General features: G+C 29.9%; 5 protein-coding genes across 7 annotated transcripts; 2 read left to right on the top strand and 3 right to left on the bottom strand.

Moving 5' to 3' along the window:
• Positions 1 to 171: 171 nt before the first annotated feature.
• LOC111690636 (DDB1- and CUL4-associated factor 5) lies at positions 172 to 17,112 on the bottom strand. Its single transcript, XM_023453163.2, has 9 exons — positions 16,714 to 17,112; positions 15,115 to 15,543; positions 14,869 to 15,049; positions 14,525 to 14,785; positions 14,185 to 14,459; positions 13,996 to 14,126; positions 13,103 to 13,937; positions 12,895 to 13,044; positions 172 to 1,882 (listed from the first exon to the last, which is right to left on the bottom strand). Exons 2-9 carry the CDS (start codon positions 15,323 to 15,325, stop codon positions 675 to 677), a joined length of 3,252 nt encoding a protein of 1,083 aa, XP_023308931.2. The 5' UTR covers positions 15,326 to 15,543; positions 16,714 to 17,112; the 3' UTR covers positions 172 to 674.
• Positions 7,857 to 9,780, top strand: LOC111690517. Its single transcript, XM_023453013.2, has 2 exons — positions 7,857 to 8,527; positions 8,681 to 9,780. Exons 1-2 carry the CDS (start codon positions 7,857 to 7,859, stop codon positions 9,765 to 9,767), a joined length of 1,758 nt encoding a protein of 585 aa, XP_023308781.2. The 3' UTR covers positions 9,768 to 9,780.
• On the top strand, positions 10,949 to 12,984 carry LOC111690577. Its single transcript, XM_023453082.2, has 2 exons — positions 10,949 to 11,492; positions 11,548 to 12,984. Exons 1-2 carry the CDS (start codon positions 10,963 to 10,965, stop codon positions 12,674 to 12,676), a joined length of 1,659 nt encoding a protein of 552 aa, XP_023308850.2. The 5' UTR covers positions 10,949 to 10,962; the 3' UTR covers positions 12,677 to 12,984.
• Positions 17,113 to 19,083: 1,971 nt separating the features above from the next.
• LOC111690495 (solute carrier family 52, riboflavin transporter, member 3-A) lies at positions 19,084 to 23,765 on the bottom strand. 3 transcript variants are annotated; one of them, XM_023452983.2, is made up of 3 exons: positions 22,783 to 23,765; positions 19,931 to 21,155; positions 19,084 to 19,863 (listed from the first exon to the last, which is right to left on the bottom strand). In XM_023452983.2, exons 1-3 carry the CDS (start codon positions 23,016 to 23,018, stop codon positions 19,663 to 19,665), a joined length of 1,662 nt encoding a protein of 553 aa, XP_023308751.2. In that variant the 5' UTR covers positions 23,019 to 23,765; the 3' UTR covers positions 19,084 to 19,662. The 3 variants fall into 3 exon arrangements, with proteins under 3 accessions (XP_023308751.2, XP_046805632.1, XP_023308752.2); XM_046949676.1 differs by having other exon boundaries at positions 23,117 to 23,765; XM_023452984.2 differs by lacking the exon at positions 22,783 to 23,765 and adding an exon at positions 21,222 to 21,368.
• A 313-nt stretch (positions 23,766 to 24,078) lies between these two features.
• On the bottom strand, positions 24,079 to 26,142 carry LOC111690563 (ferrochelatase, mitochondrial). The gene is made up of 6 exons (XM_023453067.2): positions 25,966 to 26,142; positions 25,503 to 25,902; positions 25,336 to 25,437; positions 24,956 to 25,277; positions 24,783 to 24,899; positions 24,079 to 24,712 (listed from the first exon to the last, which is right to left on the bottom strand). Exons 1-6 carry the CDS (start codon positions 25,988 to 25,990, stop codon positions 24,515 to 24,517), a joined length of 1,164 nt encoding a protein of 387 aa, XP_023308835.1. The 5' UTR covers positions 25,991 to 26,142; the 3' UTR covers positions 24,079 to 24,514.
• Between the last annotated feature and the right edge of the window lie 1,211 nt (positions 26,143 to 27,353).

Raw genomic sequence — 27,353 nt, 5'->3', positions numbered from 1 at the left:
TGCAAGATTATAAATTTTAAACTAGTACACTCGATATTTTTCAATCTAAAATTTGCTGCAATACAACAATTAAAGTTTTAAACGTTACAACATAAGTTGTGTCCAGGCCCCCCCTTTTTTTAAAATAGTTCAAAGTAGCATTGATAATTTTTCAAATGCAATTTTCATTTATTAAATTAAATATTTAAATGTTTACATTGCTGAATTGTTAAGAGAAATAATACATTAATTAATAATTATTATAATATATTTTTGAAATATTCACAGAAAATAAATGATGTTTTTTTGTAAAAAGCTGATATTTTCCTTCAATTATTGTTATATGTTTAATTGTGAGAGAGTATGTGCAGCAGTCCTGTGTTATTCGGCATTAAATGGACAACCAAGTGACAACTGCTGGTTGAAAAGGAATTACTTACATACATATAGCCATATAGTAAATAGTATTTTTATTATTTTAGTGAGAGTGAGTGTAGGTAAGTCTTGTATAATTTCTGTATCTCCTATTTATTTATCGTATGTATATGTCAACTATATGTATGTATGTATGTGGTGCTATGTTGGTGATTTGAAGTACATATGTATAGAAATAAAAAAAATATATATAAAATAATGCTAAGATAAAATATGACGATGTTGTGGCTAGATCTAGAGAAAGTTAATGATGATAAAATTTAATCACTTTCGGTATCATCAAAGAATTGTTTTCTATAATTACGACGCACTCGGGCAACTTTTTGTTGAAATTGATTTAAACTCGTTTTACGATTTTTGATGACGACAACGCCTTCATCGTCATCGCCTTCGCGTTCATCTACGCTTTTGTTAACATCACAGTCGTTGTGTTCGTAACAGGGTGAAAGGTAGGTGCCAATTCTCGTTGTAGTTGTGGAGGTGGAAGCCTGAATATCGTTGTGATCTATTGTACTAGGAGTAGTGGAGTTGTTTAAGCTGACACCACTGTCGGGCGTAAACAAATAGGAATTATTGTTGTTGTATTGTTGAGATGGATTTAATGCATATTCATAATTTGCCACATTATTGTGTTCTATGTTATTTGAATTGGGTCTTTGGGGTGTTAATTGTCCACTACTCATATTGATATTGACATCCTGAATAGCAAATATATCATTATTATTCATTTCATTATTGTTAAACTCAACTTCATCTTCTTCCAGTCGCTCCTCAAGATTTCCATTTGTAAAATCACTGCGCACTTTGATGTAATCATTTATTGACATTTTACGCCTTTTCACCGGAGATTGAAGGGATTGATTTTTTGGAGTTTTCGGTGAATTATCTCTTAATGAGTAAGATGAATTCGAGGTGGAAGTGGATGCTGTGTTCTCTTCAAACAAATCATTTTGGCTTGTAGTTGGATAGTCACCTAGAACATCTGTGTCGACACAACGTCTTTTTTTATGACTTTTACTAGAATTACTATAGCTCCCAAGATCAGCATCCGGTAAGGGAGACGTTCGCTGGTTACCATTTACTTTCTTACTCCTGCTATGACCTTTATTTCTATTGTGGTCAACATCATCGTGGTCATTGTTAACATTATTTGAAGGACTTTCATTATTTGTAGGATGATTTTTTTGAGGTAGAACTGTTTCATTTGTATTAATCACGTTTATAGCTGCAGAGTTTCTTGGCCGTTGATTAGATCTTAAGGATCTCGATGAATTTGTGCGAGATTCTTTAGTAGTGGTGGTGTTATTTTTCGAACTTGTAGACTTATTGACGCCATTTGGTTTTTTCTCCTCCACCGTTTCGTTTCTAGTATTTGAATGATTATTTTGCTTGTTAACGTCGCCATCAAGATCATCGTCATCCTCTGAATCTGACATGAATATCTGACGACTGAGACGTAGGAAAGCATCTGTAAAATAAAGGGTGTATTTAAAAAAAAATTAAAAGTAAAATATAAATTTTCTAAATTTTTAATAAAGTTCAAGGTCAGACTCTAAATATTCGAACTTTATTTATAACTTCCAATTTATATGTATTTTATGAAATAATACATGTGCATATAAAATGTGTCTTTAATTGATAAAATTGTCGAAGTTCGTATAGATGTTTGGTCTATGTGTTTATATAATATATAAATTGTTGTCTTAATACAAAGGTCATCTAATGTATTATTTCAGTTATTCATTTACACCACAGATAAAACATTTACACTACACCTACAATGAGTACTACCACTTATAAATATATAATTAAATAGCTTATATCTAGATCTATGTTTTTTTTAGCAAAATTTACTTGTTAAAGCAAAGTACTTTACATACTGTTACTTTACACGGTTTACAATGAGGCGTAAAAATTAAGAAATAAGTTTGAGTGGGTGTTAATCAAATTTCGTAAATTATGATAATATTTTGACCAAGTCAAAATGCAACTTAGATACTGTAATTCCTATTTTCTTTGAACATCCTCTGAATATGTTTCTATCGGAAGTGATAATAGTTTATTTGAGGTATTATTTTTTCTTTAAAGAAAATCGAATATTTTGCTTATTACTGGGAAATCAAAAAAAAGCAACATCCGATTTTCAAAGCATTCTTTTCCAAAAATTTTACCATTGATTTTACTACCTGTGAAAACAGTTTTTAAACAAACATATGCTACTCAGTATTTTTAATAAATTTTCCTTTCATGGAATCTGATAATTTAACGTTTTTTTTTGTATAAAACTCATAAAACCACTTTCATTTTTATCACACCTGTGCAAAGTAAGTTTTTTTCCGAATTAGCTCTGAAGACATTTTTCAAATTATTTTCAACGATTTAGAATTGTTTTGTATCAGCTAAATAATGATTTCGGTTTTAGAAACGGATACGCCCTATACTCCACAGATTCTGACTATTGGTACACTTTTGTTTCACACTGTATATGCAAATAAGAACGTTACATCTCGTCAGCATATTTTTGATTTGACCAACGGATAATTTAAAAAATTAAAAAAATTGTTATGAATGGATATTGTGAACATATTGTTTATGTGATTATATATAATTAAAAAACTAAAGTTTATGAGACTTTTGAGTAATATTTACGCTCTAAGCGTTTGTGTATGTTTTGAAAAAAAAAATTATATTTGATGTATCGTTACAGTATTTAAAATAGATAAATATACTCTTCCGATTTTTATTACCGAAGAAGTCAAAAATGGTTAAAATAATAAATGGTAAAAGTTTAAATAAAATTGGAAACTATTTGAGAAAACCTTGTGTAATTCTTCTTTATTGGTTTTCTCAATATCAAGTTTTTAACACATTGATCAAAATCATAATAAGCTGACGATATGCATGAACTATATTTGTAAAAATGAATATAAATAGAACATACATTTAGAATTTATAGTTATTATATTAAAATGCATATTTTAAGTAGAAAAAAAAGGATACAAATTTTTAAATTAATACCTATCTAAATAATGTTAACAATAATAATTTATATATTATTTATTACTAATTCAAGTGGGGTTTTGCATAAACACAATTTTTTAAAACCATCTAAGACTTTCAAAGAAATTTCATTCGATCTTATTTCGGAATGGTTACAGAAACCCATAAGCAATTTACCGCATAACTTTCAAATGAAAGTTAGCTTAGAAACTATTATTGATGATATAGATAATCAATACATACACTGGTTCTTACACCATTCTAAACTTCCACTTACTATAAGCACTTATTTAGCAGGGGCACCTGAAAGCTATACCAACTATAATCTTGACAATTATGTAATACTGAGTGATGTAAATCAACTGCAAATGACTGCCAAACAATTTGCACAAACAGCTGGAGCTTATTTTTTCGTAATAAATGGTGGCGATATGATTATGCTTATGAAGGAAATACGCGAGACACTCCATTATATGTGGAGTGAATTTTTAATTTATAACATTTATCTTCTAACGGAGGAAGGTGTTTTTACTTATGACCCTTTTGCCATAAGTGTTGCGGGTGAAAAATATGGAAAAGTCATTAAATACTTAGGCATCTATTCCATGGAACAAATTTTGTTTTCAAATATGCGTGGCTATCCATTGAGAGTGCAAATGTTTAAATCTACATATTCGCATCCCATAATCGATGGGCAAACCAAAGCTATAAAAGGTTTTAAAGGAGTAGACGGCAGAGTAGCATCTTTGTTGCAACAATATTTAAATTTTACTTTAATTCTACAAGAACCTGATCCGAGCTATTTTGGGTAATATTTCTTAGTGAAAATTTTTTTTATATATTTTACTTATGACTTTTATTTTAGATCACGTTTACCTAACGGTAGTTTCAGTGGAGCAATTGGTTCTGCCATTGACAAACAACTGGATGTTTGTTTAACTGGTTTCTTTGTTAAGGATTATTTAACAACTGGAATTGCATTTTCCGTTGTCGTGTACGATGATAAATTGTGCATCTACACCCAAAAGGCTAAACAAATTTCGAATTCAGTTTCGCCTCTTTTTTCGTTAAACTATAAAGTGTGGATATGTTTCGTCCTAATGGCATTTGTTTGTTCCGTAATATGGTTCATTTTGCGAACTTTAAATATATGGCTAAAAATCACACCTGACAACACAAGTCGGCGATGTAGGATAAGAGTCAGTTGCCATTATATGGACCTCTTAATAAACACCTGGATGGCATGGATTCGTCATACACTTTTAAAATATCCCCCTTTCGCCAATGAGCGTATGTTAGTTGCATCCATATGCTTGTGTAGCGTTATATTAGGAGCGATTTTAGAATGCAGCTTCTCTACCGTCTATATACACCCGTTATATTTTAACGATATTACCACTCTCAAAGCATTGGATGAAAGCGATTTCAAAATACTTTTCAAGCATCGATTGATTGCTGATGACTTGTTTTTTAGTGAAACGTCGTTGTTATTTCGTAATTTAAATCGCAAGTTAGTTTACCATAATTCATCTAATATTTTAAATAATGTTGTCAAAAATGGAAATGTAGCAGGTGTCAGTCGATATAAAACTTTAATGATGGACAATTATAATATGATAGTATCTAAACATCTATGGGTTATTCCGGAATGTCCAAAACAATATAGTCTATCATATATTTGGCCTAAAGGGGCACCCTGGAGTAATGCCATTAATAATCTATTGTTACGTTTTCTATGTTCTGGACTTATACACAAATTTGAGGACGAGATGAAGAACGAGGTTGATATTAAAATAATGAAGGAACACCTGTTTGAAAATATTGTACATTTTAAAGTTTTAACTCTCTCAGACCTACAGTTAGCATTTTATGTTTTATTTTTTGGTAATTTCGTTGCATTATTGTGTTTTTCCGGTGAGATTGTAAAAAGTAATGTTAAATGGAAGTAAAAACGTAAAATTACAAAAGGCCTTGTATAACTATTAGAATATTTTTTCATTTAAAATTAAACTTTTATAAAAAATTAATGTTTTAATCATTATTTTTGTAAAATAGTATTAATTTAGAAAAAATGGATATTATTAATCTGTATGACCGACCACATGTCAAAATTTTGATCAAAATTTGTGTATGTATTGTAGAGTGCTCCAAAAAACGAAGTTGCGAATTTTGCAGGTCCCCCACTCTAGATATGTTCTCTTGGTTGTGAAACTATATCAAATTTTTCATTTTATTGTAAATGAATCATAATGTGCACATAGTAAGCATTACAAGAAGATATAAATCAGAAAAATTAGTTGGAAACTTTAAAAGTTATAGCAAATTCCACAGGCTATTAACGCGTCTCATATAAATGTGACAAAAAAAATACTTTTTTTGGATATATTTTAAAAGGTTTGATTTTCATTAACGGCAGTTTCAAATCTCGAATTTAAGTTCTTTTGAAACTTTGTAAAACAAATTTCAAAAGATCTCAAATTTTAGAATAACTCATGGCGATTTAAAGACAATAAATAAGGCTATTAAACGGTAAAAAAATAAATCAATATTTCCTACAGATTAGGTGTACCTGCGATTTGAACTCGGAGGATTTTGGGAAAATCGCATTTTTTGTATTATTTTAGATAATATGCATTAATTTTTTACGGTGGTACATTTTAAATAAAGTATTTTGCGAGTATTATAGTCCAGAAAATATAAAATATATATACGAAGTTTTATTAAAATCGGACATTCTTAACCCATAAAGTGTGGAGTTCAAAAGTCAAATTTTGTAATATTTGGGAATTATCAGTAATAATATTTATTTGTGGGTAATATTTACCAAAAATCATTGGAATTTATCGTATATAGCCCGATATTTAAAATAGAGTAAAAGAAAGCTAAATTAGCCCTTTAGGCACTTGGGAAGAATTTAATACCAACGTTCAAAAATTCGAAAAAACAGTATCTATTTGAATAATGGTCTATATAATTAGAGGATCTTTTTTTTTCATTTTCAATATAGTAAAGAAATATGTAAGTATGTAAATTTTAAGAGGAATAACAAAAAATCAATTTTGCTATCCATACAGTGTGAGTCAGTCTAAATTTTTTAATGTTTAATATTAAAAAAAAGGTCGAGCATAATCGCTATTCTTTAGACACCACTAATATATGTATATACGCGACCATTATGACATCGATAGTACGAAAATGACATTTTTTTGTTTATTGAAATAACAAATAATAGTTATTTTCTCACACACAAACATATGTACATATATTTTGACACTACATATTGTCTAATTGAACCCTTAATAATGTGTCAATTGAATATGTGTAATATAAACTGTAATTACACATGGGACATGTATGAATAACATAAATTGATTTGAAGAAATTTTTTTTGTTCAAATACACCTGAAAAAATTAATAAGACAGTTTTCAAATTAAAATTAATGTTGTAATGAATATTTTTAGAGTTATGTTTTATTTTTTTCAAAAAACGGAAACGATCGATTTTACATTTTCTTAGTTTTTTCGTTATTACTTCCAAACATGCATATGCACTCATTTTACATATGGAAACATATTTTTACATTCTGAGTTTTTAATTTAATTTCGATTAGGGAGGCGAAGCTCCCATTATATACTCTAGTAAAAATAGTTAGGTGAAAGCAATTTTTCTTTGCGACAAATCGCTTTTGTGTAAAATAAAATGTCAATTTGTTTATATATAATTATCCAATTCACAATCGATGTTGTATCGTTGTATGATATAAATTTTTTTAAATAAATTAGACAAATGTTCGTTAATTTTTGCGTGGGATATGATTACGAATATATGTATTGACAATGTAAACCAAAATAGAGGCACAAATTTCAGAAATTTTTAATTTTATTTCATAATTTGCCATTTGTTGAGAGTTTTAGAAATTTCATTTAAATTTCAAAAAAGTCTTATTGTAATTTAGAACAATTTATGATGTAATAAGTGCATTCTGGAACTATCTTATTATATGCCAGAAAATGTCATGTGTATTTCAAATTTATTAATTTGTATTTAAAAAATGTATTTATATATAATTGTATTTTAAACAAAGATTTCTCAGTGTAATAAAACAAACAGTGATATTAAAAAAATTAAAACTTAGTTATGTGATTTGGCAAAAATTATAATAACAACGTGTAAAATGCTGTCAACATAAGTAAACATCTTTAGTTAACTGTTCCTTCTCATGGGACATCTGGACGGATATTGATAAAATAAAACTAATGCAAAAATCTTATAAAAGGTAACAAACGAATCTTTAATACTTTAGTCAGTAATTGAATTTAGAATATTCAATAAGCAAAATATGTTTCTAAAGTTGGTGTTACTAATATATTCAATTCACTGTTGTAAATCACTCAAAACGTATACGAATTTATCGTCGATAACAGCAAGTAAGCAAATATCAATGGTTACAATTGAAAGTTGGTTGAGAAAACCGTTGCTAAATGTCAAACATCTACATTTAAAACTACGCTCCAATCATTATCATCAAGATGTAGAAAATTCATATACGCAATGGTTTCTACAACAAACACTTGTTCCCATTACAATCTGTAAATATGAGTTGATCGAAAATAAAACGAATGCAATAACAACCGATTATAGTCGACATAATTACGTTATAGCAACTAGTATGACTGATTTGCGTTTAACAGCACGACAATTCGGAAAAAGGGCTGGTATCTTCTTTTTTATTGTAAATGGCGTTATAGATTTTAAGGAACTACACAACATTTTCTACTTAGGTTGGAAACGCTTGTACATATTTAAGAGTTTTGTTCTAACAGATAAAGGAGTTTTAATGTATGATCCGTTTGCTTTGGATGAATATGGAAACTATGGAAAAGTAATTCAATATACTGGTAAAGAAACAATTGAACGTACTATTTTTTATAACATGCGAGGTTATCCGTTACGAGTACAACTTTTTAAATCGGTATACTCAAAGCCTATAGTAAATCCTATAACAAATAAAGTCGAAAGTCTTTATGGAGTTGATGGTAAAGTTGCAAATTTGTTGCAGAAATATATGAATTTTACCATGAATTTACAAAGTCCTGATCGAAATTATTTCGGGTAAGATACTCACTTTATACATAAATTTATAAACATATCGTAGTTTCATTTTCGATTTACAACAAAAATCCAAATTCAATCATTATCGTTTTGGACAGATAATGCTCGATAAGGTATAAGGAATTATCAGATTTTTGTTTTAAAATTTTTCAGACAACGTAGCCCAAATGGTACATATAACGGTGTTATCGGATCAATAGTAAACAACGAATTGGACTTATGTGTGACAGGATTTTTTGTTAAGGATTACATGGTACCAGAAATGGATTTCTCTGTGGCAGTTTATGATGATAAACTTTGTATTTATACACCAAAAGCTAAAAAAATACCTGAATCCATTGTGCCAATATTTGCAGTTCGATACGATCTCTGGATCGGTTTCATTTTTATGGCATTTGTTTGTTCCTTTTTTTGGGCTTTGCTAAGAGTGTTTAATTTGCATTTAAATACAATTCAAATACGGGGAAGCCGCTTACGAAAAAGTTTTCGCTGGCAATATGTACGAATACTTATTGATACGTGGGTCGTATGGGTGAGAGTAAATATAACACAATATCCACCATTTCATTCAGAGCGAGTATTTATCGCTTCTCTGTGCTTGATAAGTGTAATATTTGGAGCCATATTTGAATCAAGCTTAGCTACTGTTTACATACATCCGATATATTATAATGATATACATACTCTTCAGGAATTGGATGATAGTGGACTTAATGTAGAGTACAAATATTCTTCGATGGGTGACGACTTGTTTTTCAGTGAAACTTCGCCGCTGTTCGCAAGTTTAAACAAAAAATTACGCTTTATAAACGATCTGTATTCAGACATTGTTGAGGATGTTGCACTTAATGGTGGCAAAGCAGGTGTCACAAGATATACAACCCTAATGATGCAGTCTTTACACTTTATTGTATCAAAACAATTGTGGATTGTACCAGAATGCCCTAAAAATTATGCCATATCGTATGTTTGGCCTAAGGATGCACCTTGGGATGAAACCATAAATCGTTTATTATTACGAATACAAAATGCTGGTCTAATCAATAAATTTATTGCAGAAATGCAAACCGATGTCGATATACAAATTATGAAGGATCGTCTGTATGAAACACATCAAGGATATAAAATTTTAACTATAGAAGATTTACAACTTGCATTTTATGTTGTATTAACTGGCTCTTTAATGGCTTTAATATCTTTACTAATAGAAAAAGGACTAGCACTTCGCAATCACAAATAAATACATTTTACTATTATATATTCACGAAATAAAAAAAATACATACTTACATACATACATAGATAGTTTAAGAATATTCCCGAAGGTGTATTCGAGTAAATAATGCTCTCGTGATTTATTTAAAACATACGTATGTATAAATTTACTAAACAAGTTTCTGTTCCCGAATACAAACAAATTATATTTACTTTAAGGAAAATGATAAAATCTTAGGCATAAAAACAAAACTATAATACATGAACATATGTATGTATGTATGTATGTATGTATGTATGTATATATGTATGTATGTATGTATGTATGTATGTATGTATGTATGTATGTATGGATGTATGTACTAGTATATGTTTTTCAAAGAAATATCTTTCAATATTTATAGGGTTCTTCAGCTTTAGATGTAAATTTAGAAGAAATAATTCTATAATCAATTTAAGCCAAATGGAACAAATAATCAGCTAAAGAAATTGCAGCTGGATCAAATTAAAATGTTATTTTGGAATTATTAACAATTATAACAAAATATCCAATCGTTTGAAAGAGTTTTTAAAGCCGCGTCCGATAATGTATCATTCATAAATAAAAGTCTGCTCATAATTGTCATATTCCAAAATATTTAAAATTGTTATATTTAATACAAAAAAAAACAGTTGTTTTTGCAAACACTCTGTATAGATATACGGCGGCATAATATCATTCAACTAAGAAAATAGGCGAAAATGTCCCAGCCTTTTGTTATTTGTATATCCACCTGTTATGAAAATAACTATCAATAATTTTGATTTTTCTCAAAAAAGTTGTGTTTACTTAACTTATTAGTGGGAACAAGAATTCTAAATGAACTTATTTGAGTGACAGTTTAGCTGATAGTAAAAATGTACTTCTTTTTAACTATACTTCCATGAAAATAGATTTAACTGTTAACAGGAATAAATTATAAAACTCAGAACATATTTTTGGAGAGTTAAGTGTTATTTGAAAGGAATAAGACATCATCAACTAACGGAATGAATTTAGCATTGAAGAAATTTATAGCGATGCTGATGTTAATAATTACAATAAAGACGTGTGTTATAAATGGTGAACATTTTCACAAAAACATCAAATCACTGAATGTAATACGTGAACATGCCCAACATTTGGAGTGCATTTGGGTGCATAACAACATAGATTTTTACGTCTTTAATCTAGTGTTTAATATGGACATTCCTTTGTCAATAACACACGGATGGAATTATTACAAAAAACATGTACAAACACCTTTATGCCCACATTTAATAACACAAATAAAATCGGCTGATGAATTGAAACCAGTGCTCGATAACTGTGCTACTCAAAGGGGTATAATGTTTATGCTTCTTAACCAAAATATAGATTTTCACAAAATATCAAAATTTGGCGAATACTATTGGAGGACTAAAAAAATTTACAGAGTGTTTTACATAACCACCGAACATGCAATGTTTTATCATCCTTTCATTACATGTAATACCACGCACGGTGCTATGGTAGACACCAGAGATCATAATATCAAGAATATTCTGCATAATCTTCATGGTTATCCAATGCGTGTCTATATATTCGATTCAGTATTCTCCGAAGTGAAAGCGAAACGTGATACCTTTAATGTGACGGGGACGGAAGGTGTAGACGCCAAAGTGGCGTATTTATTGGAAAAACTATTCAATTTTAATATGCAACTGCAATGGCCAGATGATGATTTCTTTGGGTAAGTTGTAGCAAAACAAAATAAAAAAGCCAAACATTTACAAGGTTTCTTACAGAGCGCGTTTAGAAAATGGTTCATTCAATGGCGCCTTAGGTCGCATGATACGTAATGAAACCGACATAACAATGACTGGGTTTTTCGTCAAAGACTACCTTACACGAGATGTACATTTTTCGGTTTCAGTCTATATGGATAAACTATGTTGTTATGTTATGAAATCAAAACGTATACCACAATCAATTTTACCACTTTATGCCGTTGATGAAAGTATTTGGCTTGTTTACCTAACGGTGGGTTTGTTTTCATCTTTTGTATGGATGTTTCTTAGACGTCTAAATCTCTGTATTGGCAGAAGTTCAAAAAAACGAGAAAATTTTAAAACAGCCTTTAGCTCCTCGTCATTACATCTTCAATATTTAAATATCTTCAAAGACACTTGGATATTGTGGGTACGAATGATAATAGTTCGTTTTCCACCTTATAATGCCGAACGTATATTTGCAATTTCTTTGTGTTTGGTGAGTGTAATTATAGGAGCTCTTTTGGAGTCAAGTTTGGCCACAGTCTATATACGGCCACGTTACTACAAAGATATCAATTCACTAGAGGATCTTGAAAAAGCAAATTTAAAAATCTTCATCAAACATGCAGCCATGCGTGATGATTTATTCAGAGGGCAAAATTCTAGATTATACAACAGTTTGGATGAACGAGTAATGTTAGTTGGTGAGCCGGAAGAACGTTTAATAAGTATTATGTCTAAGCGCGGTGGATTTGTTGCAGTTACACGAGAGTTTTCTTTACTTATTGCGGATATTTATTACTTTATAACAAAGAAAATACACATAATACCCGAGTGTCCAAAGACATATCATATTGCGTACTTATTCTCAAAAGATTCACCTTATGAGGAAACATTTAACGTGGCTTTATTGCGATTTTTAGCCGCTGGCTTAATTCAGCAATGGATTGATGAGAGCAGACATGAAGCTCTATGCCAAATACACAACTTTGACGACTATATAGCCGAAAGTACTTATCAATGGAAAGCTTTTGAAATTAATGATCTACAATTAGCATTTTATGCTCTTATATTAGGAAATATTTGTGCTGCTATATTGTTTCTAGTTGAATGTATTGTACATAAGAAACTGTTTAGAAAAATAAAATTATTTAGTCACTAAATCTCTGGAAGAAGCAAAAAATATTCATTGTGGACCAGTATTAATATATAGTAGTCATTCCGTTTGTAATTTCTACAATATAATTTTCTGACCCTATTAATTCTCGAGAGCAATTCTTTTAGAATGGTTCGAATCCGAAGAAATCTGTGGATATGTGAGTTTAAATCCCGGCAATAAACTTATTTCTTAGACATTGTCGGCATTAGATATTAACTTACCTCTAAAATTTGATGTTATGCCTGTGCTAGTACTTGGTACGTTAATATTGTTGTTATTATTGGAAGAGGAGGATGTGTTTGCAGCATTGGAACGACTAGAACTGCTGATAGCAAAATTTCCAGAATCTTCCTCTGAAGATGCATTCGAATCTAAAATAAAAAATTATGAATACAATTTTGAATGAATCATATTGAAAATCCCAATTACCTGACTTCACTTCAGGTTTTTTCTTGTGAACCTTGTGTTGCGTTCTTGAAGTTTTAGCCAAAGCAGCTGCCGCAGCAGCTGATGTAGTTGGTTTATCATTATTAAGACAGTTACTACTGACCCGTGTCTGCCGATCTTGTTGACGACGCACGGAACGTTGACGATGGTTATGCTTAGTATTGGAACTACGCTTATGGCCGTTGACCACAATAGCTAGCTTGTTTGAACGTCTATTATTGAGAGAGGCTCCTTTTATAGCGAGGCGTCTTAAAGTATTACGTTTCTTGGCAATTAAGTAAGCTATGCGATTGGTAGGCTTTTGTAATTGATTAAGTTTATTTTTTGCCAGTTTAGTCTTTTTGTTATGTTGTTTCCGTTGATTTTGCTTGCGCATCAGCGCTTGTCTTTTGGACCGCCTTCTGCGTTTACTCAGTGTTGCATTATTTTCATTATCGCTATCGCTGTCGGAAGAGCTACTGCTACTTGAACTACTACTGCTGCTACTACTGTCACTACTACTGCTATTACTACTACTGGTACTACCACAACTGAAGAACGAACTAATACTTCGATCTTCTTCTTGCGATACGTCAGTCGAGCTATTGGTTTCCCACTCTTCTATTTCCTGTTGAATCAGAGAATCAAAAAAGGCCATCATACGAGGATCTTCATTCGTGTTTTCACTGCTGTAATCATGCGACAGATGATGCCAATTTTCCGGCAGTGCCATGGTAAAGAGATTATATGGAGAGTACAATTCACGAGGATTATCCGAACAGGAAGCCTCCTCAGTTAAGGAACCAGTCCAGTTGTGTTGTGAAAATGGACTCCATATCTAAAAGAATCAAAACATAAATTAAAGACAAACAAGTAAATTTAAATTTTATATTTACCTTTATTATTTTTTCTACACCAGATGATGCCAACAGACATTTTTGACGATTATATCTCACTTGATTTACAATTGAACGATGACCATACAAAACCATTTGCGTTGACTCCACCCACTGTTCAGTACCATCCACTAGAAATATAAGAAAAATTAACAAACGGATGAAATTTTAACAAAATTAAAATATTACAGTCAATGTCGGATAAACGCCAAACATAAAGATTAAAGTCATCTGAGCCAGAAATAACCATTTCATCATCTTCGCCGGCGAAAGTACAACTTTTCATGGTGCATGAATTATAGTAATTGCTGTGATAAAATGTGCAAATCGGATCAGGAGAATTGAAATCGTACAATATTGGCGGCAAACGTCTACGCAAACCCAATATCAATTTGCCTGTACGATTGAATCGTACGCTCATACAGCTGCGAGGGTTTCCTAAGTTACCATACAATATAACAGGCCTGAAAGTAGTCAAAACTTTCAGAAATCATATCAGGAAATGTATTGTTAGAGAGTCTGAACTTACTGTTTGGGTTTACGTATATCATAAAGAGTTGCGCCACGTTTAGAATTGGCTGTAACTAAAAGATTTCCCATTGTTGGATGGAATTCGACTGCATGAAAGGAAGATGGCACTGAAGCAACTACAGTAGGTACAGACGATCTTTGATCAAACAACAATATTTCGCCGTTTTCGGAAGCTGTTGAAAAAACATTATCATTTTGGGGATCAATCGAAAGTCCATAAACTGGCCCATCGTGTTTGAAAACATTATCTAATTTTCCACTGAAAATGATAAAAAATAAAGACACACATTGAAATAATCAAATAAAAATTGTTTAAATTGTATTTTATTTCATTTAATTTACGTCTCAAAATCGTGAGAAATCGCTAAGGTGTCATTACCACCAGAAATTAGTTTACGATTTTTACTATCAAAGCCCAAGCAAAATATGTTACTGGCCTGTTCAGTTGCCAAAGCTCGAGGTGTTGCTATTCCAGCTAATGACTTTTCAACATCCCAAACCAAAACACGTTTGTCATCTCCACCTAAAAAACAAAAGAGAAAAATCAAAAATATATTTGCATTTTACATATTCATATAAATATCAGACCGGAAGCCAAGAATCTGCCACCATGAGAAAATTCAATTGCATTGACACAACCAAAATGTCCTCTTAAATCTGTTTTATAGAGATTTTTTGCAATGCGAAAGCGTTCTCGAAATATATTTGCCGCAAATGCTTTTGGATTTCCATTAGTGTTCGTTTCACGTTGCAATATCTGGTGGCATATATTAGTTGTTTTTTCCAAACTACCAAACATTTTGTTTTTATTGTTTGTTTATCAGATTCCAATTTTAAATGAATTCGTGTATTACGAATATATTAAAAAAAACTCCCAATTCAAAATACTTATTTTTTACTAGACTATTTTAATCAGTGTACTGCCACTCGAACGTATTTATTTTAATATATCGTTTTAAAATGTTCATTTTCATTATTTTTATATAAATCATATATGTTGAGCAAATAAAAGAAAATCTAAAGAAAGAAATTATATTATATATTTTTAGTTATGAAAAATAAAAAAGAAAACATTTTATAACTTAAAATTAAAAGGGTTATTAATTAATATGAATATGCATTATAGCTATCTGGTCAAATTAATTTTAAGAAATGGATTAATAAGAAGGAAGTCGAGCCCCTATAAATATGTTTGTCTATAAAATTTTATGTATGTATGGACATAAAATTAATTTACCAATTTCTACATATTTTAATATTATATATGAAATTGATATCATTGTTGCATGTAAAACAATGTGTATAAAAGTATATTTATAATCATGTTTCTTATTTTTAATCGTTTTGTGGAGAAACTAACCCAAGTTTTACAACAGATTAATTCAGATTTATGCGTTAACGATCACAATTTTTTAATGATTTCAGTTTATTTTATAATTTACTCAAGCTCCATAAAATACAATTTTCCAAAATCCCCCTGCATACATAATAATATATGAATCGGCATTGTTGAGTCTATAGGAGAGTTAATAGTCTAGTCTTTAGAACACATTTTTATAGAACTAAGTTAAATGAAGATCGGATTTGAATAATCCACTTAGGAACATATATTCTAAGTCGTATTATATCCTCTTCTCTGTAGTGTTGCATTCAGATGTGAGCTAGTTAATTATACGGTTTGAATAAGGGGTGGTATATGTGGGTATGCATGTTAAAATGGTGCTGTAAACGATATGACAAAATCAATATACTTCCATTTTTAATAGTGTGTATTAAAACAAACGCACAGCGTATGGAAATGAAAATTACTTTTCTAGTTTGTAGATAAGTACGTAGGGTATCGTTTAATTGTTTTAAACTTATGCACTTACCTACATACATATGTATGTAGATATGAATGTGCAATTGTACATATAACAAAGCGTTTAAATACGTACATATGAAAATACATATGTACAATGTATATAAAACTTTCGCACATATTTACGTACATATGGACGTATCAACGCAGTATATGTGCATATTTGTATAATAAAAAATCTTAAGATGAATAAAATCTATTTTAGCAATGTATTATTATTTTTAACTATAACATAGTACCAATCAACATAAAATGTAGACAACAAAATGCTACAGACTCTATTTGTAGGTGTACCTATGTATATATTTTAGGGATTTATTACATACCTTTGAACACTAAAGGGTTATAGAAAGAAATCAATTTTACTTTGAAAATATCTCAAATGTAAACCAATTTTCAATGAAAACTAATATTCGTAATTGTAAAAGTTCTATTTTTTACAGTGAAGATAAAAATATAAAATAAAAATGTCGTCATAAGAAGCAGCAGGTAATTTTGTAAATCTTAAAAATCACCACCACTCCACTGCTAGACTATGAAATTTATTCTCATTACAAGTTCGATTTCTTTGTTTGATATTTATTTTCACAAACTGCAGATATTTTTCAATTGATTGACAATTATATTAGAAACTTTTTTAACTCAAATTAGTTGTAATTTTTTCCACAAATAACACCGAAGATAGTAAGTTTCAGTCGATATTATAAAAAGTACAATTAGAAATGTACAAGTTGTATTAAGGGTTACCAAGTATATTTAATTATCGAGTACAAAGGGGAATTTTGTTTTCTCGCTGGGATTAACAGCGAGAAAACAAAACTAATCATAAATTTAGAATTCTAATATAGGTAGTCGATATTTTTTAAATAATCTGAAATAGTTTTCTTAAGAATGTTTCTCTGTCTTTTTGTTTTAAATATGCAAAATATCATTTTTAGTGAAGCTAATGAAAGAAACACACGAATATTGAAAATGATGAGTCAGAATAGGGCTGATACATACGCTCCAGAAAAATTAATTTTCAATCGAAATAAGTATTTGTTTCTTTGAAGATTTGAGTTGCTAACCTAACAATAAAAACCACTAGAAAAGAGTTATTTGCCAGCGAAATATTCTTACTGGCATTCCAAAATAAAGTATTAAAGTTTTACCTAATAAAATAATTCTAGGGGACATTTATACAATCTGGCAAGCCTCCTTTACATACATATTTACATAAAAAATGATGTCAACACTACTGTATACGAAAACCGCTATTATTTTCTCCAGCCATATATTTTATTCCATATGTATGTAGGAAGAATGTGGTTTATTTTTGGCACCGAAATATTGGAATTTTACTGATTTTTAAGATAATATTAAATCTAGTTAAAAGTTGTTTAAAATGAACCAGGTAACATAATAGTACCCAGAAAATAATTATTGACGTTATTATTTCTCAAACTACATCTTAATCACATATGAAAATGCGATTACATATTATTCACTTTTATAATCCAAATATTTCCTTACAAATTAAACCTCAGTTAAAACTGAGAAAATAGATGTAGAAAAGTCATTACAAAAAACATATTTGAAGTAGGTAAATCAAGTTTAGTAAAAAACCAGTGAAATTTATATAAGCGTGTGATTAATGGAATGTTTTATTTTTGACATCCAAATATCGTATTTTCAACCGCTTCTAAAACTGAGATTCAGATTTAAGTAGTTCAGAGTTGCCAAAATGTATAACATCCCTCATTTAAATTCATTTAATTTTCAGCAAGTTACCCTTAAGTAGAAATTTGTAACCGATTATGGCCAATAGGCTAGGTTTATTTTAGAAATAAATTAAATAAGTGTCATCCATCTATCTATCTATCTATCTATCTATCTATCTATCTATCTATCTATCTATCTATCTATCTATCTATCTATCTATCTATCTATCTATCTATCTATCTATCTATCTATCTATCTATCTATCTATCTATCTATCTATCTATCTATCTATCTTTCTAGATATATTATTTAAATTTTCAGCAAGTTAAACCAAAACCGCTCAATTGGTTATTTTAAAACTTGAGGGATGTATAAATTGAATCCAATCTTATGCGGAAAGTCCACATGTTCATCAAGGCCCAGTAATGCAATCCGGGCACCACTAGTTTTTAATAAACAAAATTAAATGAAATGTTATAATATTTTTCGCCAAAAAATTCTAAAGTGAATAAAACAAAATTTAATATAAAACCATTTATGACGATAATATCTACCATACAATACTACACAATATGCATATGCATGTATATTAATATACAATTATTAATTTTAATTTAAAAGTTTTAAATTAATGTAAAATTAAAACATCTAATCAACTCAACTGAATCATATAATTTTAACCACTTCTAATATTATTAACGTTTTCTTCCTGTTAGTGTATACTCCTGTTATGGCAGCGAAATGAACCACTTTAATTTAAAGACAGTATGAGTACAATTTCTACCAAAGGTATTATGGCGATAATGACGTTCCCACGACAATTGGATCTTTGCTCCGGAACAACCCAATGTTCAATCGGCCAAATATTGTTAATCCAGAAAAAGCTGCATCAGGAAAAAACGTACAGTCACAGTCAATCTGTTACAACAAAGCAATAATGAAGCAAGTTATACTTTGGCTTAAACTAATTCCCAAACAAAAAATATATATGTATTCAACAGTATGATTTAAAAATGTAATGGGTATTTTATTAAAAACAATCTTTTTCGACCATTTGTTTATTTGCTATTGTTATTTTTTCTTTATATAAAGGTAAATAAAATTAATTTAACTATCGGCAAATATCACATACATATAAAGTTAAGTTCGAAACACTTTCTTGTACATAAGTGGGATTTCAGGTATTATAATTCAAATACAAATCCAAATTTGCTTTTATTTTGTACTTATCGCTCATTTACTATAAGACTAGCATAATCCAAAAAAGTCATTACTTCGATAAGTAAACTAGATTTAGATAGTAGGGGTTAATGTGCATCTTATCTAAATTAGAATTTAATTTGTATTGATCTAATATTATTGAAAACATGAGTTTTAGTTCGAAATTGATCTCTCACCGAAATATATATACAATTTGAAAATTGATAAATCTAAAGTTCAGTTCAAAAAACACAACAATTTTGGATTATGGTAGCATTGTAGTAAATTATTGATATAACGCTTTTTTAACTTGCGGAGACGTAATGAAAACAATGAGTTTAATATTTAAAACTAAAAGATATATAAAAAATGCTTCAACATTCTTCATAGGACGCTGCCGTAAAACTATTAGTATAATTTATTAAAATAAAAATAAGTATTGAGCCAATTGTAGAACCTAATTGTGTTAAACCGCCAGTCCACACCAACGATTTACCACCCTGAGATCGCATTACAGTGGTTATGCTCAGTTTAATATAACTAACCAAACCTATTAGTAGGGTCCAAGTTATAATCTGAAAATAAAAAAAGTTAAAAAATTTTTGAAAATCCAAATTTATATTTTAAAATATATATTCTTACCACTAGCACAGCTCCAGCCGTTGTACCATATAATGGTGGGAATGGACTCATGGCGGCTGTAACAAATACATATACTGTAAGTAGACCTGCTAACCCAGTAAGAGTCAATATACTGCGTAGGGAGGTGTGAGGTAAGAAAATGGCCAAGAAACACGCCAGTGGATTTGCAATAACACTTAATGTAGCCGATAAATGGTAAGCTTGTCCGCCATACGGAAGGCAGGAGTATGATTGTATACTATTGAAAATACCATTGGCGAAGAAGCTTATTGTGCCAATTAGCAGTAGCAAGAATGTATATTTACCAGATGAAATTTCTGGTGTCAAATCACCGTTGACCTTATCCGTTTCAGCGACTGAATTGTTATTAGTTTGACTATTCGCTGCTTCCACACCATTTGTATTTGGTACATTTTTAGTTTCCCTTTCGTATACATAATTATTGCCGTGACTAACTTGAACAGCTGCATATTGTTTTTTCGCTAATTTCAGACGATCTAATAGTAGGAAGCCAACGAAACTTAGCACCATCATGACAAATACGAAAATGAAAAATTCCCTTGTACCAAAAAGAGGCGGTGGCACATATTTCTCATATATTTCTTGGCCAGTTTCAGTAACATTAGTCAATCGGCACTCAGCTGCACCACCAATACCTTGAATAAGTGCCACTACGCTGGGTAATAGACCGCTCAGACCTTCACCAATAAAATATGTAACTAAGTAGATTTCTTTAAATCTACCCATGTAGGGCATAAATAGAACGGAGCTTGTACAGGCCGTTAGGGCAGTAAAGAACGTTAACGCAAACAAGGCCACACTGTGTTCTGACCCAAATAAAATTGCTGTTCGACTGTAAAAAAAGGCCGTCAGAATAGCTGATAGAGTGCCCGTTATCAATAAGCCATATATCATATAAGCGTCTTTGTGTTTGGAAAATTTTTGTAATAGCGTATATGCCAATGGACCCAAATTGCCAATTTGTACCATAACGCTCAAATAAGATGGCAAACTCCAGCCTTCAGGTGCTACCTCTACCAGTAGAGGTAATTGTATGAAGGTACCATTGATCCCTATCCAAGTGCCAATTCCAAAGAATATCGCCAGCAAGTCTACAATGACACTACGTTGTTTAAAAATACCACCAAATTTTATTCTCATTTTGCTATGATTTCCTCCACCCAATAGTGTACTAGCCTCTGAGGGTTCATATGGTTCTGAAGACCTAAAAAATATCAATACATTAACAATAATCAGTAAATAAAGTAAATAAAAATTAAGTTTTTCATACTTAAAACTTAAACCTAAAAGTTTGTATAGAAATTTCCGCATCGAATTTAAATTTATCTACATAATTAAGTAACAATATTTAGATGAAGACAATCTGGTGTTTGAACGAGGACTGACTGCTTTTCTAACTATTTTATTACATTTAGTTTCCATTGTATACATATAAACGTAGTAGATAAGATTATTCTACTTTGTGTTACAAATAAGAAATATGATCATCATTTTTTCATGCTTTTTTGCTTTAATATTGTGGTAGTTAACGAACAGCATCAAATAATGATTTACTAGATTTCTTATGCATGTGCATACGTAGGCCAATTTAAAGTATCTTCAAACATAGTTGTATAATTTGAAACTATTTTAAAAATAACTCAAATAACGTAGTTTCGAGTAAAATGTAAATATTTAATATTATTTTATATTTCTTCAAATGCGTCTACAAAAAAGAAAGGTCCAATTCACAACAATTTGAAACAAAAACAAGGCTACTACTACTTATTCCAGAGATTCGTAACTTACTAAACCATTTCGATATCCTCGGATAACTTTCATATTTTTGTTTAATAGTTCGGAAATTTATTTGAATTTTTGTCATATTTGATGGATAATTTGTATTATCTGAGAATTTTTTTTTTGCTTCAAGATAATTTTTTGATAATAAAATAACAGTAAAAACATAAGTTTTTTTCTCATATCAATTCTATAAAAAGATAAAACTATCTGAAAGATTTTAACACGGCGAATATTTTATAACATTTTGTTTAAAAAACATCGTATATTGAGTTATGACTCTTAGTTGTAAATGAGCGATAAGGGGAACGTGCAGATAGGCAAATCACTTTAATATTTTTATTTTAAAATATCACTAAATTTCTCATGAAAAAGCAATTATTGGAAAATTACGATTTCACGATAAAACTAAGTAAGATGCACATAAATTTTAATTTTAGGACATTAAATCTAATGGAATCATAATTGAGAAAGATTACAGGCCTTGGGTTTGCCAAATCTCACCAAATTATCTATGAAAGTATGGCTTGCACTTTGATAAAAGGTTTACACTTAGTACAGCACAAATGTGAAATACTATAATGGTGTAGGGTATAAATATGAATTGCTGTTGGTAATTGTACACTTGCATTGTGGATGTGACACGTGAATGTTTTTTTTAGTTATTAACCTTTAACCAAAAAAACTTAAACAACAAAAATTCATATGATTGCATTTTATAAAAAATTGCAACATTTTTAAAATTTAATAGGTATAATGTAAAAATCATTCTTAACATTTAATAATTGTTGAATTTATGTTTAAAGTTACAAACTAAAACTTCCAAATTCTGTAAAATGAATAATTTCTGATTATTGTTTTTTAATTGATTGACAGATAGTACAACAATCAATTAAACAATTATTACGTAAAAGAGAAGAACTTGTTTTTAAATGCATGTTATTCACTTTTTGAAATTTTAAGTAATAAAATATAGGATTTGCCACTTTGTATATTTTAAAATATTCTTAAAATACGTATATCGGAAAAATCAGAAAAGTAAATTTAATTACCTGTTTGGATTGTTATTTGTGTTGAAAGTCGGATGAGATGTTGATGCAGAATAACTGATCGGAGGCGATGAGGGTATAGAGTAGACTGTTGAGTGACTTTCATGACAATTAATGTTTTGACTGTGTTGTGTATTATTGTGACATTCTTTTTGTTGTTGGCGACTATGATCGGAGTCGTTATTTGTATTACCGTTGTTGTTGTAGTAGTTATTTGGACTGCCAGTAGGAGGATTCATGAGTGTAAAATGCTTTTTTTGTTTGTTTGTGTTAGTTTACATTCAGTATCAGTATCTTAAAAATCAAATAAGATATTAGCAAATCGTATATTTATTACCGGTTTGGAGCGATAAGATTATTCTAACTTTATATACAATGTCTATAATACAGTACACTGTTGGTATTGTCGCGAGGTTCAAAAAATAAATCGAAATCAGTCTTTTCTGGATAGCTCTCTGAAGTTGTAGCAAGAATAACTTATTTAAATGTTAGAATTATAATGTTCGCTATTGAACTTGTAATATAATTGAAATGCTAGAATCCACCGAATGATTGATTTCATAACACAGTCATTTGATTTCTATTGTCTTTTTTATTTTCTTATATTTTCAATTAACCATGTGTTTGTTGTGTGTTTTTAAACTGAAGAAAAATTATTTTGTAGTTTCAAATTTCTCTGCAATTGCAAGTATTTTTTATGTTTAGTCATTAATTTCTTTTCGTTTTTTTAATGAAATTCCAGTAATTTAAATAAAATTAACTCTTATTGGAGAATATTTTTGTTTCTTTTTTAGCAAAATCAACATTTTTTTGTTTTTGATTTATGACTGTAGTATGTTAAAGAAATATTTTTTTATAACTTTCTAAAGTTTGTTGGCAAAATGTTTTTTGTTTTAGGAACAACGAAAATTGCTGATGGCAATATTTTTTATACAGTTTTTGTTTATTTGCATACTTTTTTAATTCTACTAAATTTATCTTCCACGAGTAGTAATAACCAAAACAAAAACGAAAACACATGAGTTACCAGACTATCAAATAAACAACACAGGGTAAACATTTGTGGAAAATCCTGAACATGCAAACAGTGCCTTGAAAACTTGATTCATTAAAATTATCAGAATGTATACATAAGAACTTTGAAGTGCTATAACTTGGAAACGAAAAAAACGGAATGAAACATACGTTTGTACGAAATCTGAAAAATTTTTTTTTAATTCTAATTTCCCAGATTAATAAGTTTACGGGTTAACACTCGTTTGTCGAAATATAGAATCACAAAGGCAGTCAAAAATGTTGTAAAGTGAACATAACTCCAAAAAGGTCGGAAAATTTTATTCAAAATACAAAATTTTTAAAAATTATTAGAAAAATAAAAATTATTAATCCCTTACAAATAAACTTATCTTCTAAGGAAATTTCCGAATAATTGATTTTGCAAATAAAGTCCAAAGATGTTTAAACCATTATGGAACCATTCAAACTGAGTTATTTAAAATTTTCACAAAAGATTTGATTCTTTTAGCTTTATTTAATTATAATAGATTACTCTGGCAGCACAGTCAATTATTTATTCTTAGATCTGGCAATATTACAAACATTTTAGCGCTTAAAATTTTATTTTTAATATAAATTTTTTAAAAGTAATGAAGAGCGTGGTTATTAGTGCAATATTTATTTCAAAAGAGCAAAATAAAAAATATTTAATGAACCCAATTAACCAAACAAGTACAGTTTAACGTGAACAAATTTCCTTATACCATTTTTTGCTATCGCGACATCTTGGATTGACGCACATTGGACAGCGCATTAAAAATTTTGGATTAACGGTTTGATCTTGTGTCAAGTGTTCCGCCACAATGCTGCTAAGAGCATTAATAAACAAAGGGTGGTCATTTGGTGCAGCAGCTCTACGCATTTCCTCAACACCAACCTATAAGACAAAGGTATGTTATTGTTAAACTTACATACATATGTATGCATAAATGAAGAACTCAAATCACCTCTTTTGCCAATTCATCACAATACTCAATATCCAGTTCATGCAAAGTTTCAATATGTTCGTTAACAAATGCAATAGGTACCAAAATGAAATTCTTTAAGCCTTGTTTTACATAGCCCTAAAAACGATTTATGTAATAAGAACACTTAGATTTAGTATTAAAAGAATACAAACTTTAATAGCGTCATCAGTGGCTGGTGCCAACCAGGGCAGAGGCCCCACTTTTGATTGCCACGCCAAACTGTAGGGATTGGTGTTACCCAATTCCTTCATGACCATATGTACACTTGCACCTATTTCTGAAGGATAAGGATCACCACGATTCACTGCCTTCAAAGGTAGAGAATGAGCGGTAAAAAGAATAACCACATCATTGCGTTTAGTTTCACAGAATTTGTCCAATTCTTCCCGAATACGATCCGCAAATGTTTTAATCAACAGGGGATGAGAACCCCAGCGATCAATGACACTCCATTTGATATTTGATGGCAGAGACCTATAAAACATAAATTTACACCAGACTATTTAAAATATATAGATATTTTACAAATTACCTCTTACGATAGTGTTGGTAAATTGAATTAAAACTTGAGCCAGAAGTTGCGCAACTATATTGAGGATATTGAGAAAATAATACTATTCTCTCGGGTTTATCTCTGAAATAATAGTAATAATGGTTTATGAATTTAAAACTTCACCGCTTATGATTTTCAAGATTTACTTTTCAATTTTCTCTAAAGTATCTTCTGTTAAAGGATTCACATAACGAAAACCGACATAATGTTTATGTGGTGCTGTTTCTGGTGATAAGCGATCCAATTCCTTACACATTAGTTCACCTTGTAGGTCTGTCCATTTTAAAATTGGAGAACCTCCTCCAATTTCTTGATACTTCTTTTGAACTTCAGGAGTACGTCTCTGAGCAATCCAAGGTCCTAATTTACTTTGAACCGGCAATTGTATCATATCCCTATCAGTCATTATGCGTAACAAATAATCATGTACTTGATCTGTGGTCTGAGGTCCACCCATGTTTAGCATGAGTACAGCTGTTTTTGGATTAACCTCTCTTTTAATAGTTGTGCTAAAGTTGACACCATTTTTAAGTGTTTTAGAAATACCTAAAATAGGAAAGATTGTGCTTAGTTACACATTCATAATATTAGTTTCATAATATTCTTTACCAGAAAGATGTTTTAATTTAAACATCTTAAAATGCACCGTTCATTCAAGGAATACTGTTAACAATTAGATAAGATTTCTCCTGTATATTTTTATTGTATGCAGTGATATATAAAAACCCAATTAGCCGAGTTTTCATGCAAATGCAAAAATTACTCGTGTAATTATAGGAATTTGTGAAAACTTCAAGTAATGGCGAATATGCGGAGCAAAACAAAAACATTGATTTGGAAGGTTACCATATCAATGGAGATATTTGTTGCTATAATGCAGGGTTTGGGGATATAACTCAGGTTGCATTAGAGATGCCAATTATTAGAACTTTTATGATAGGGATATTTTAAACATATCGTCGGCATAATATTTTAAAACCTATGTTCACCACTGATTTCAGTATATATTTTTTAAAAAACTATTTATTTTTATCACTTTACACTTTAAATCTGTATAGTCCAATTTCCCAAAATACATGTTTTTGCCATTAAATGAAGCTTTTTTAAAAGGTACACTTAATAAGTAGTAGTCATACGTAACAATGTCGTAAATCCTGATTTTAAATACTTTTAAAATACGAAAGATCTTTCAAAATATCAATTATAAAACAATCTCAATTATTAATTTCTATCTAAAAGAAAAAAATAAAACTAAAGGTGGGTTTGATCACCCGGAGTAATTACTGAACTAGCCAGGCGGTAACAGGAATAGACTTTCTGTATATTATTAATAGGCGTAGTTTAAATAGGGTCCAAAAAGGAGTTGGCCCCATAGGGGAAAGCAGATGCTACCCGTCATTGTGGGGTAAGTTCTTTGTAAGCACTAACAATGATCCCCTTTGGTATGGGTGACATTGCCAGTACGGCCTTCGCATTAAGGTAACTACCTTTCGCGAAGGTTCTATCATGCTAACATTCGAAAAAATCAATGGGTTTAAAAATTATAATCTAGCTATATTTTTATAACCCAATATAGTGGAGTATAATGCGTTAATCTGTCTACCAAAGTCTATATGATGTTAATCCAATGTCCCACATAACCCCACTTTCAGAAAATCACATTTTTTATAATATTTAACAATTAAGGAGAAAACAATTTTAATATTTTGGGTATTTCGCACTTTCTAAAATTTGTATATAATAATAATTTTTTTTTAATGAAAAAAAAACAATCTTTAAAAATTTTTAATTTTGAGATTTTTTTTAGAATTGATTTTCCTAATATTTTTTATCAATTTTATTAAAATTTTTAAATTTTTGTGAAAATTTAAAATAAAAATTAATGATTTTTTTAAACTAGATAATTCTTACATAAATGTTTAAGAATTTATGTTATTATAACAATTGAAGCATGGATGCGAATAAGGGCGTAAAGACCACCTTTTCAAAATCGCGTT

Source organism: Lucilia cuprina, chromosome 4, assembly GCF_022045245.1.
Source record: "Lucilia cuprina isolate Lc7/37 chromosome 4, ASM2204524v1, whole genome shotgun sequence".
Classification (NCBI taxonomy): domain Eukaryota; kingdom Metazoa; phylum Arthropoda; class Insecta; order Diptera; family Calliphoridae; genus Lucilia; species Lucilia cuprina.
This window is presented reverse-complemented; position numbering and strand designations above follow the sequence as displayed.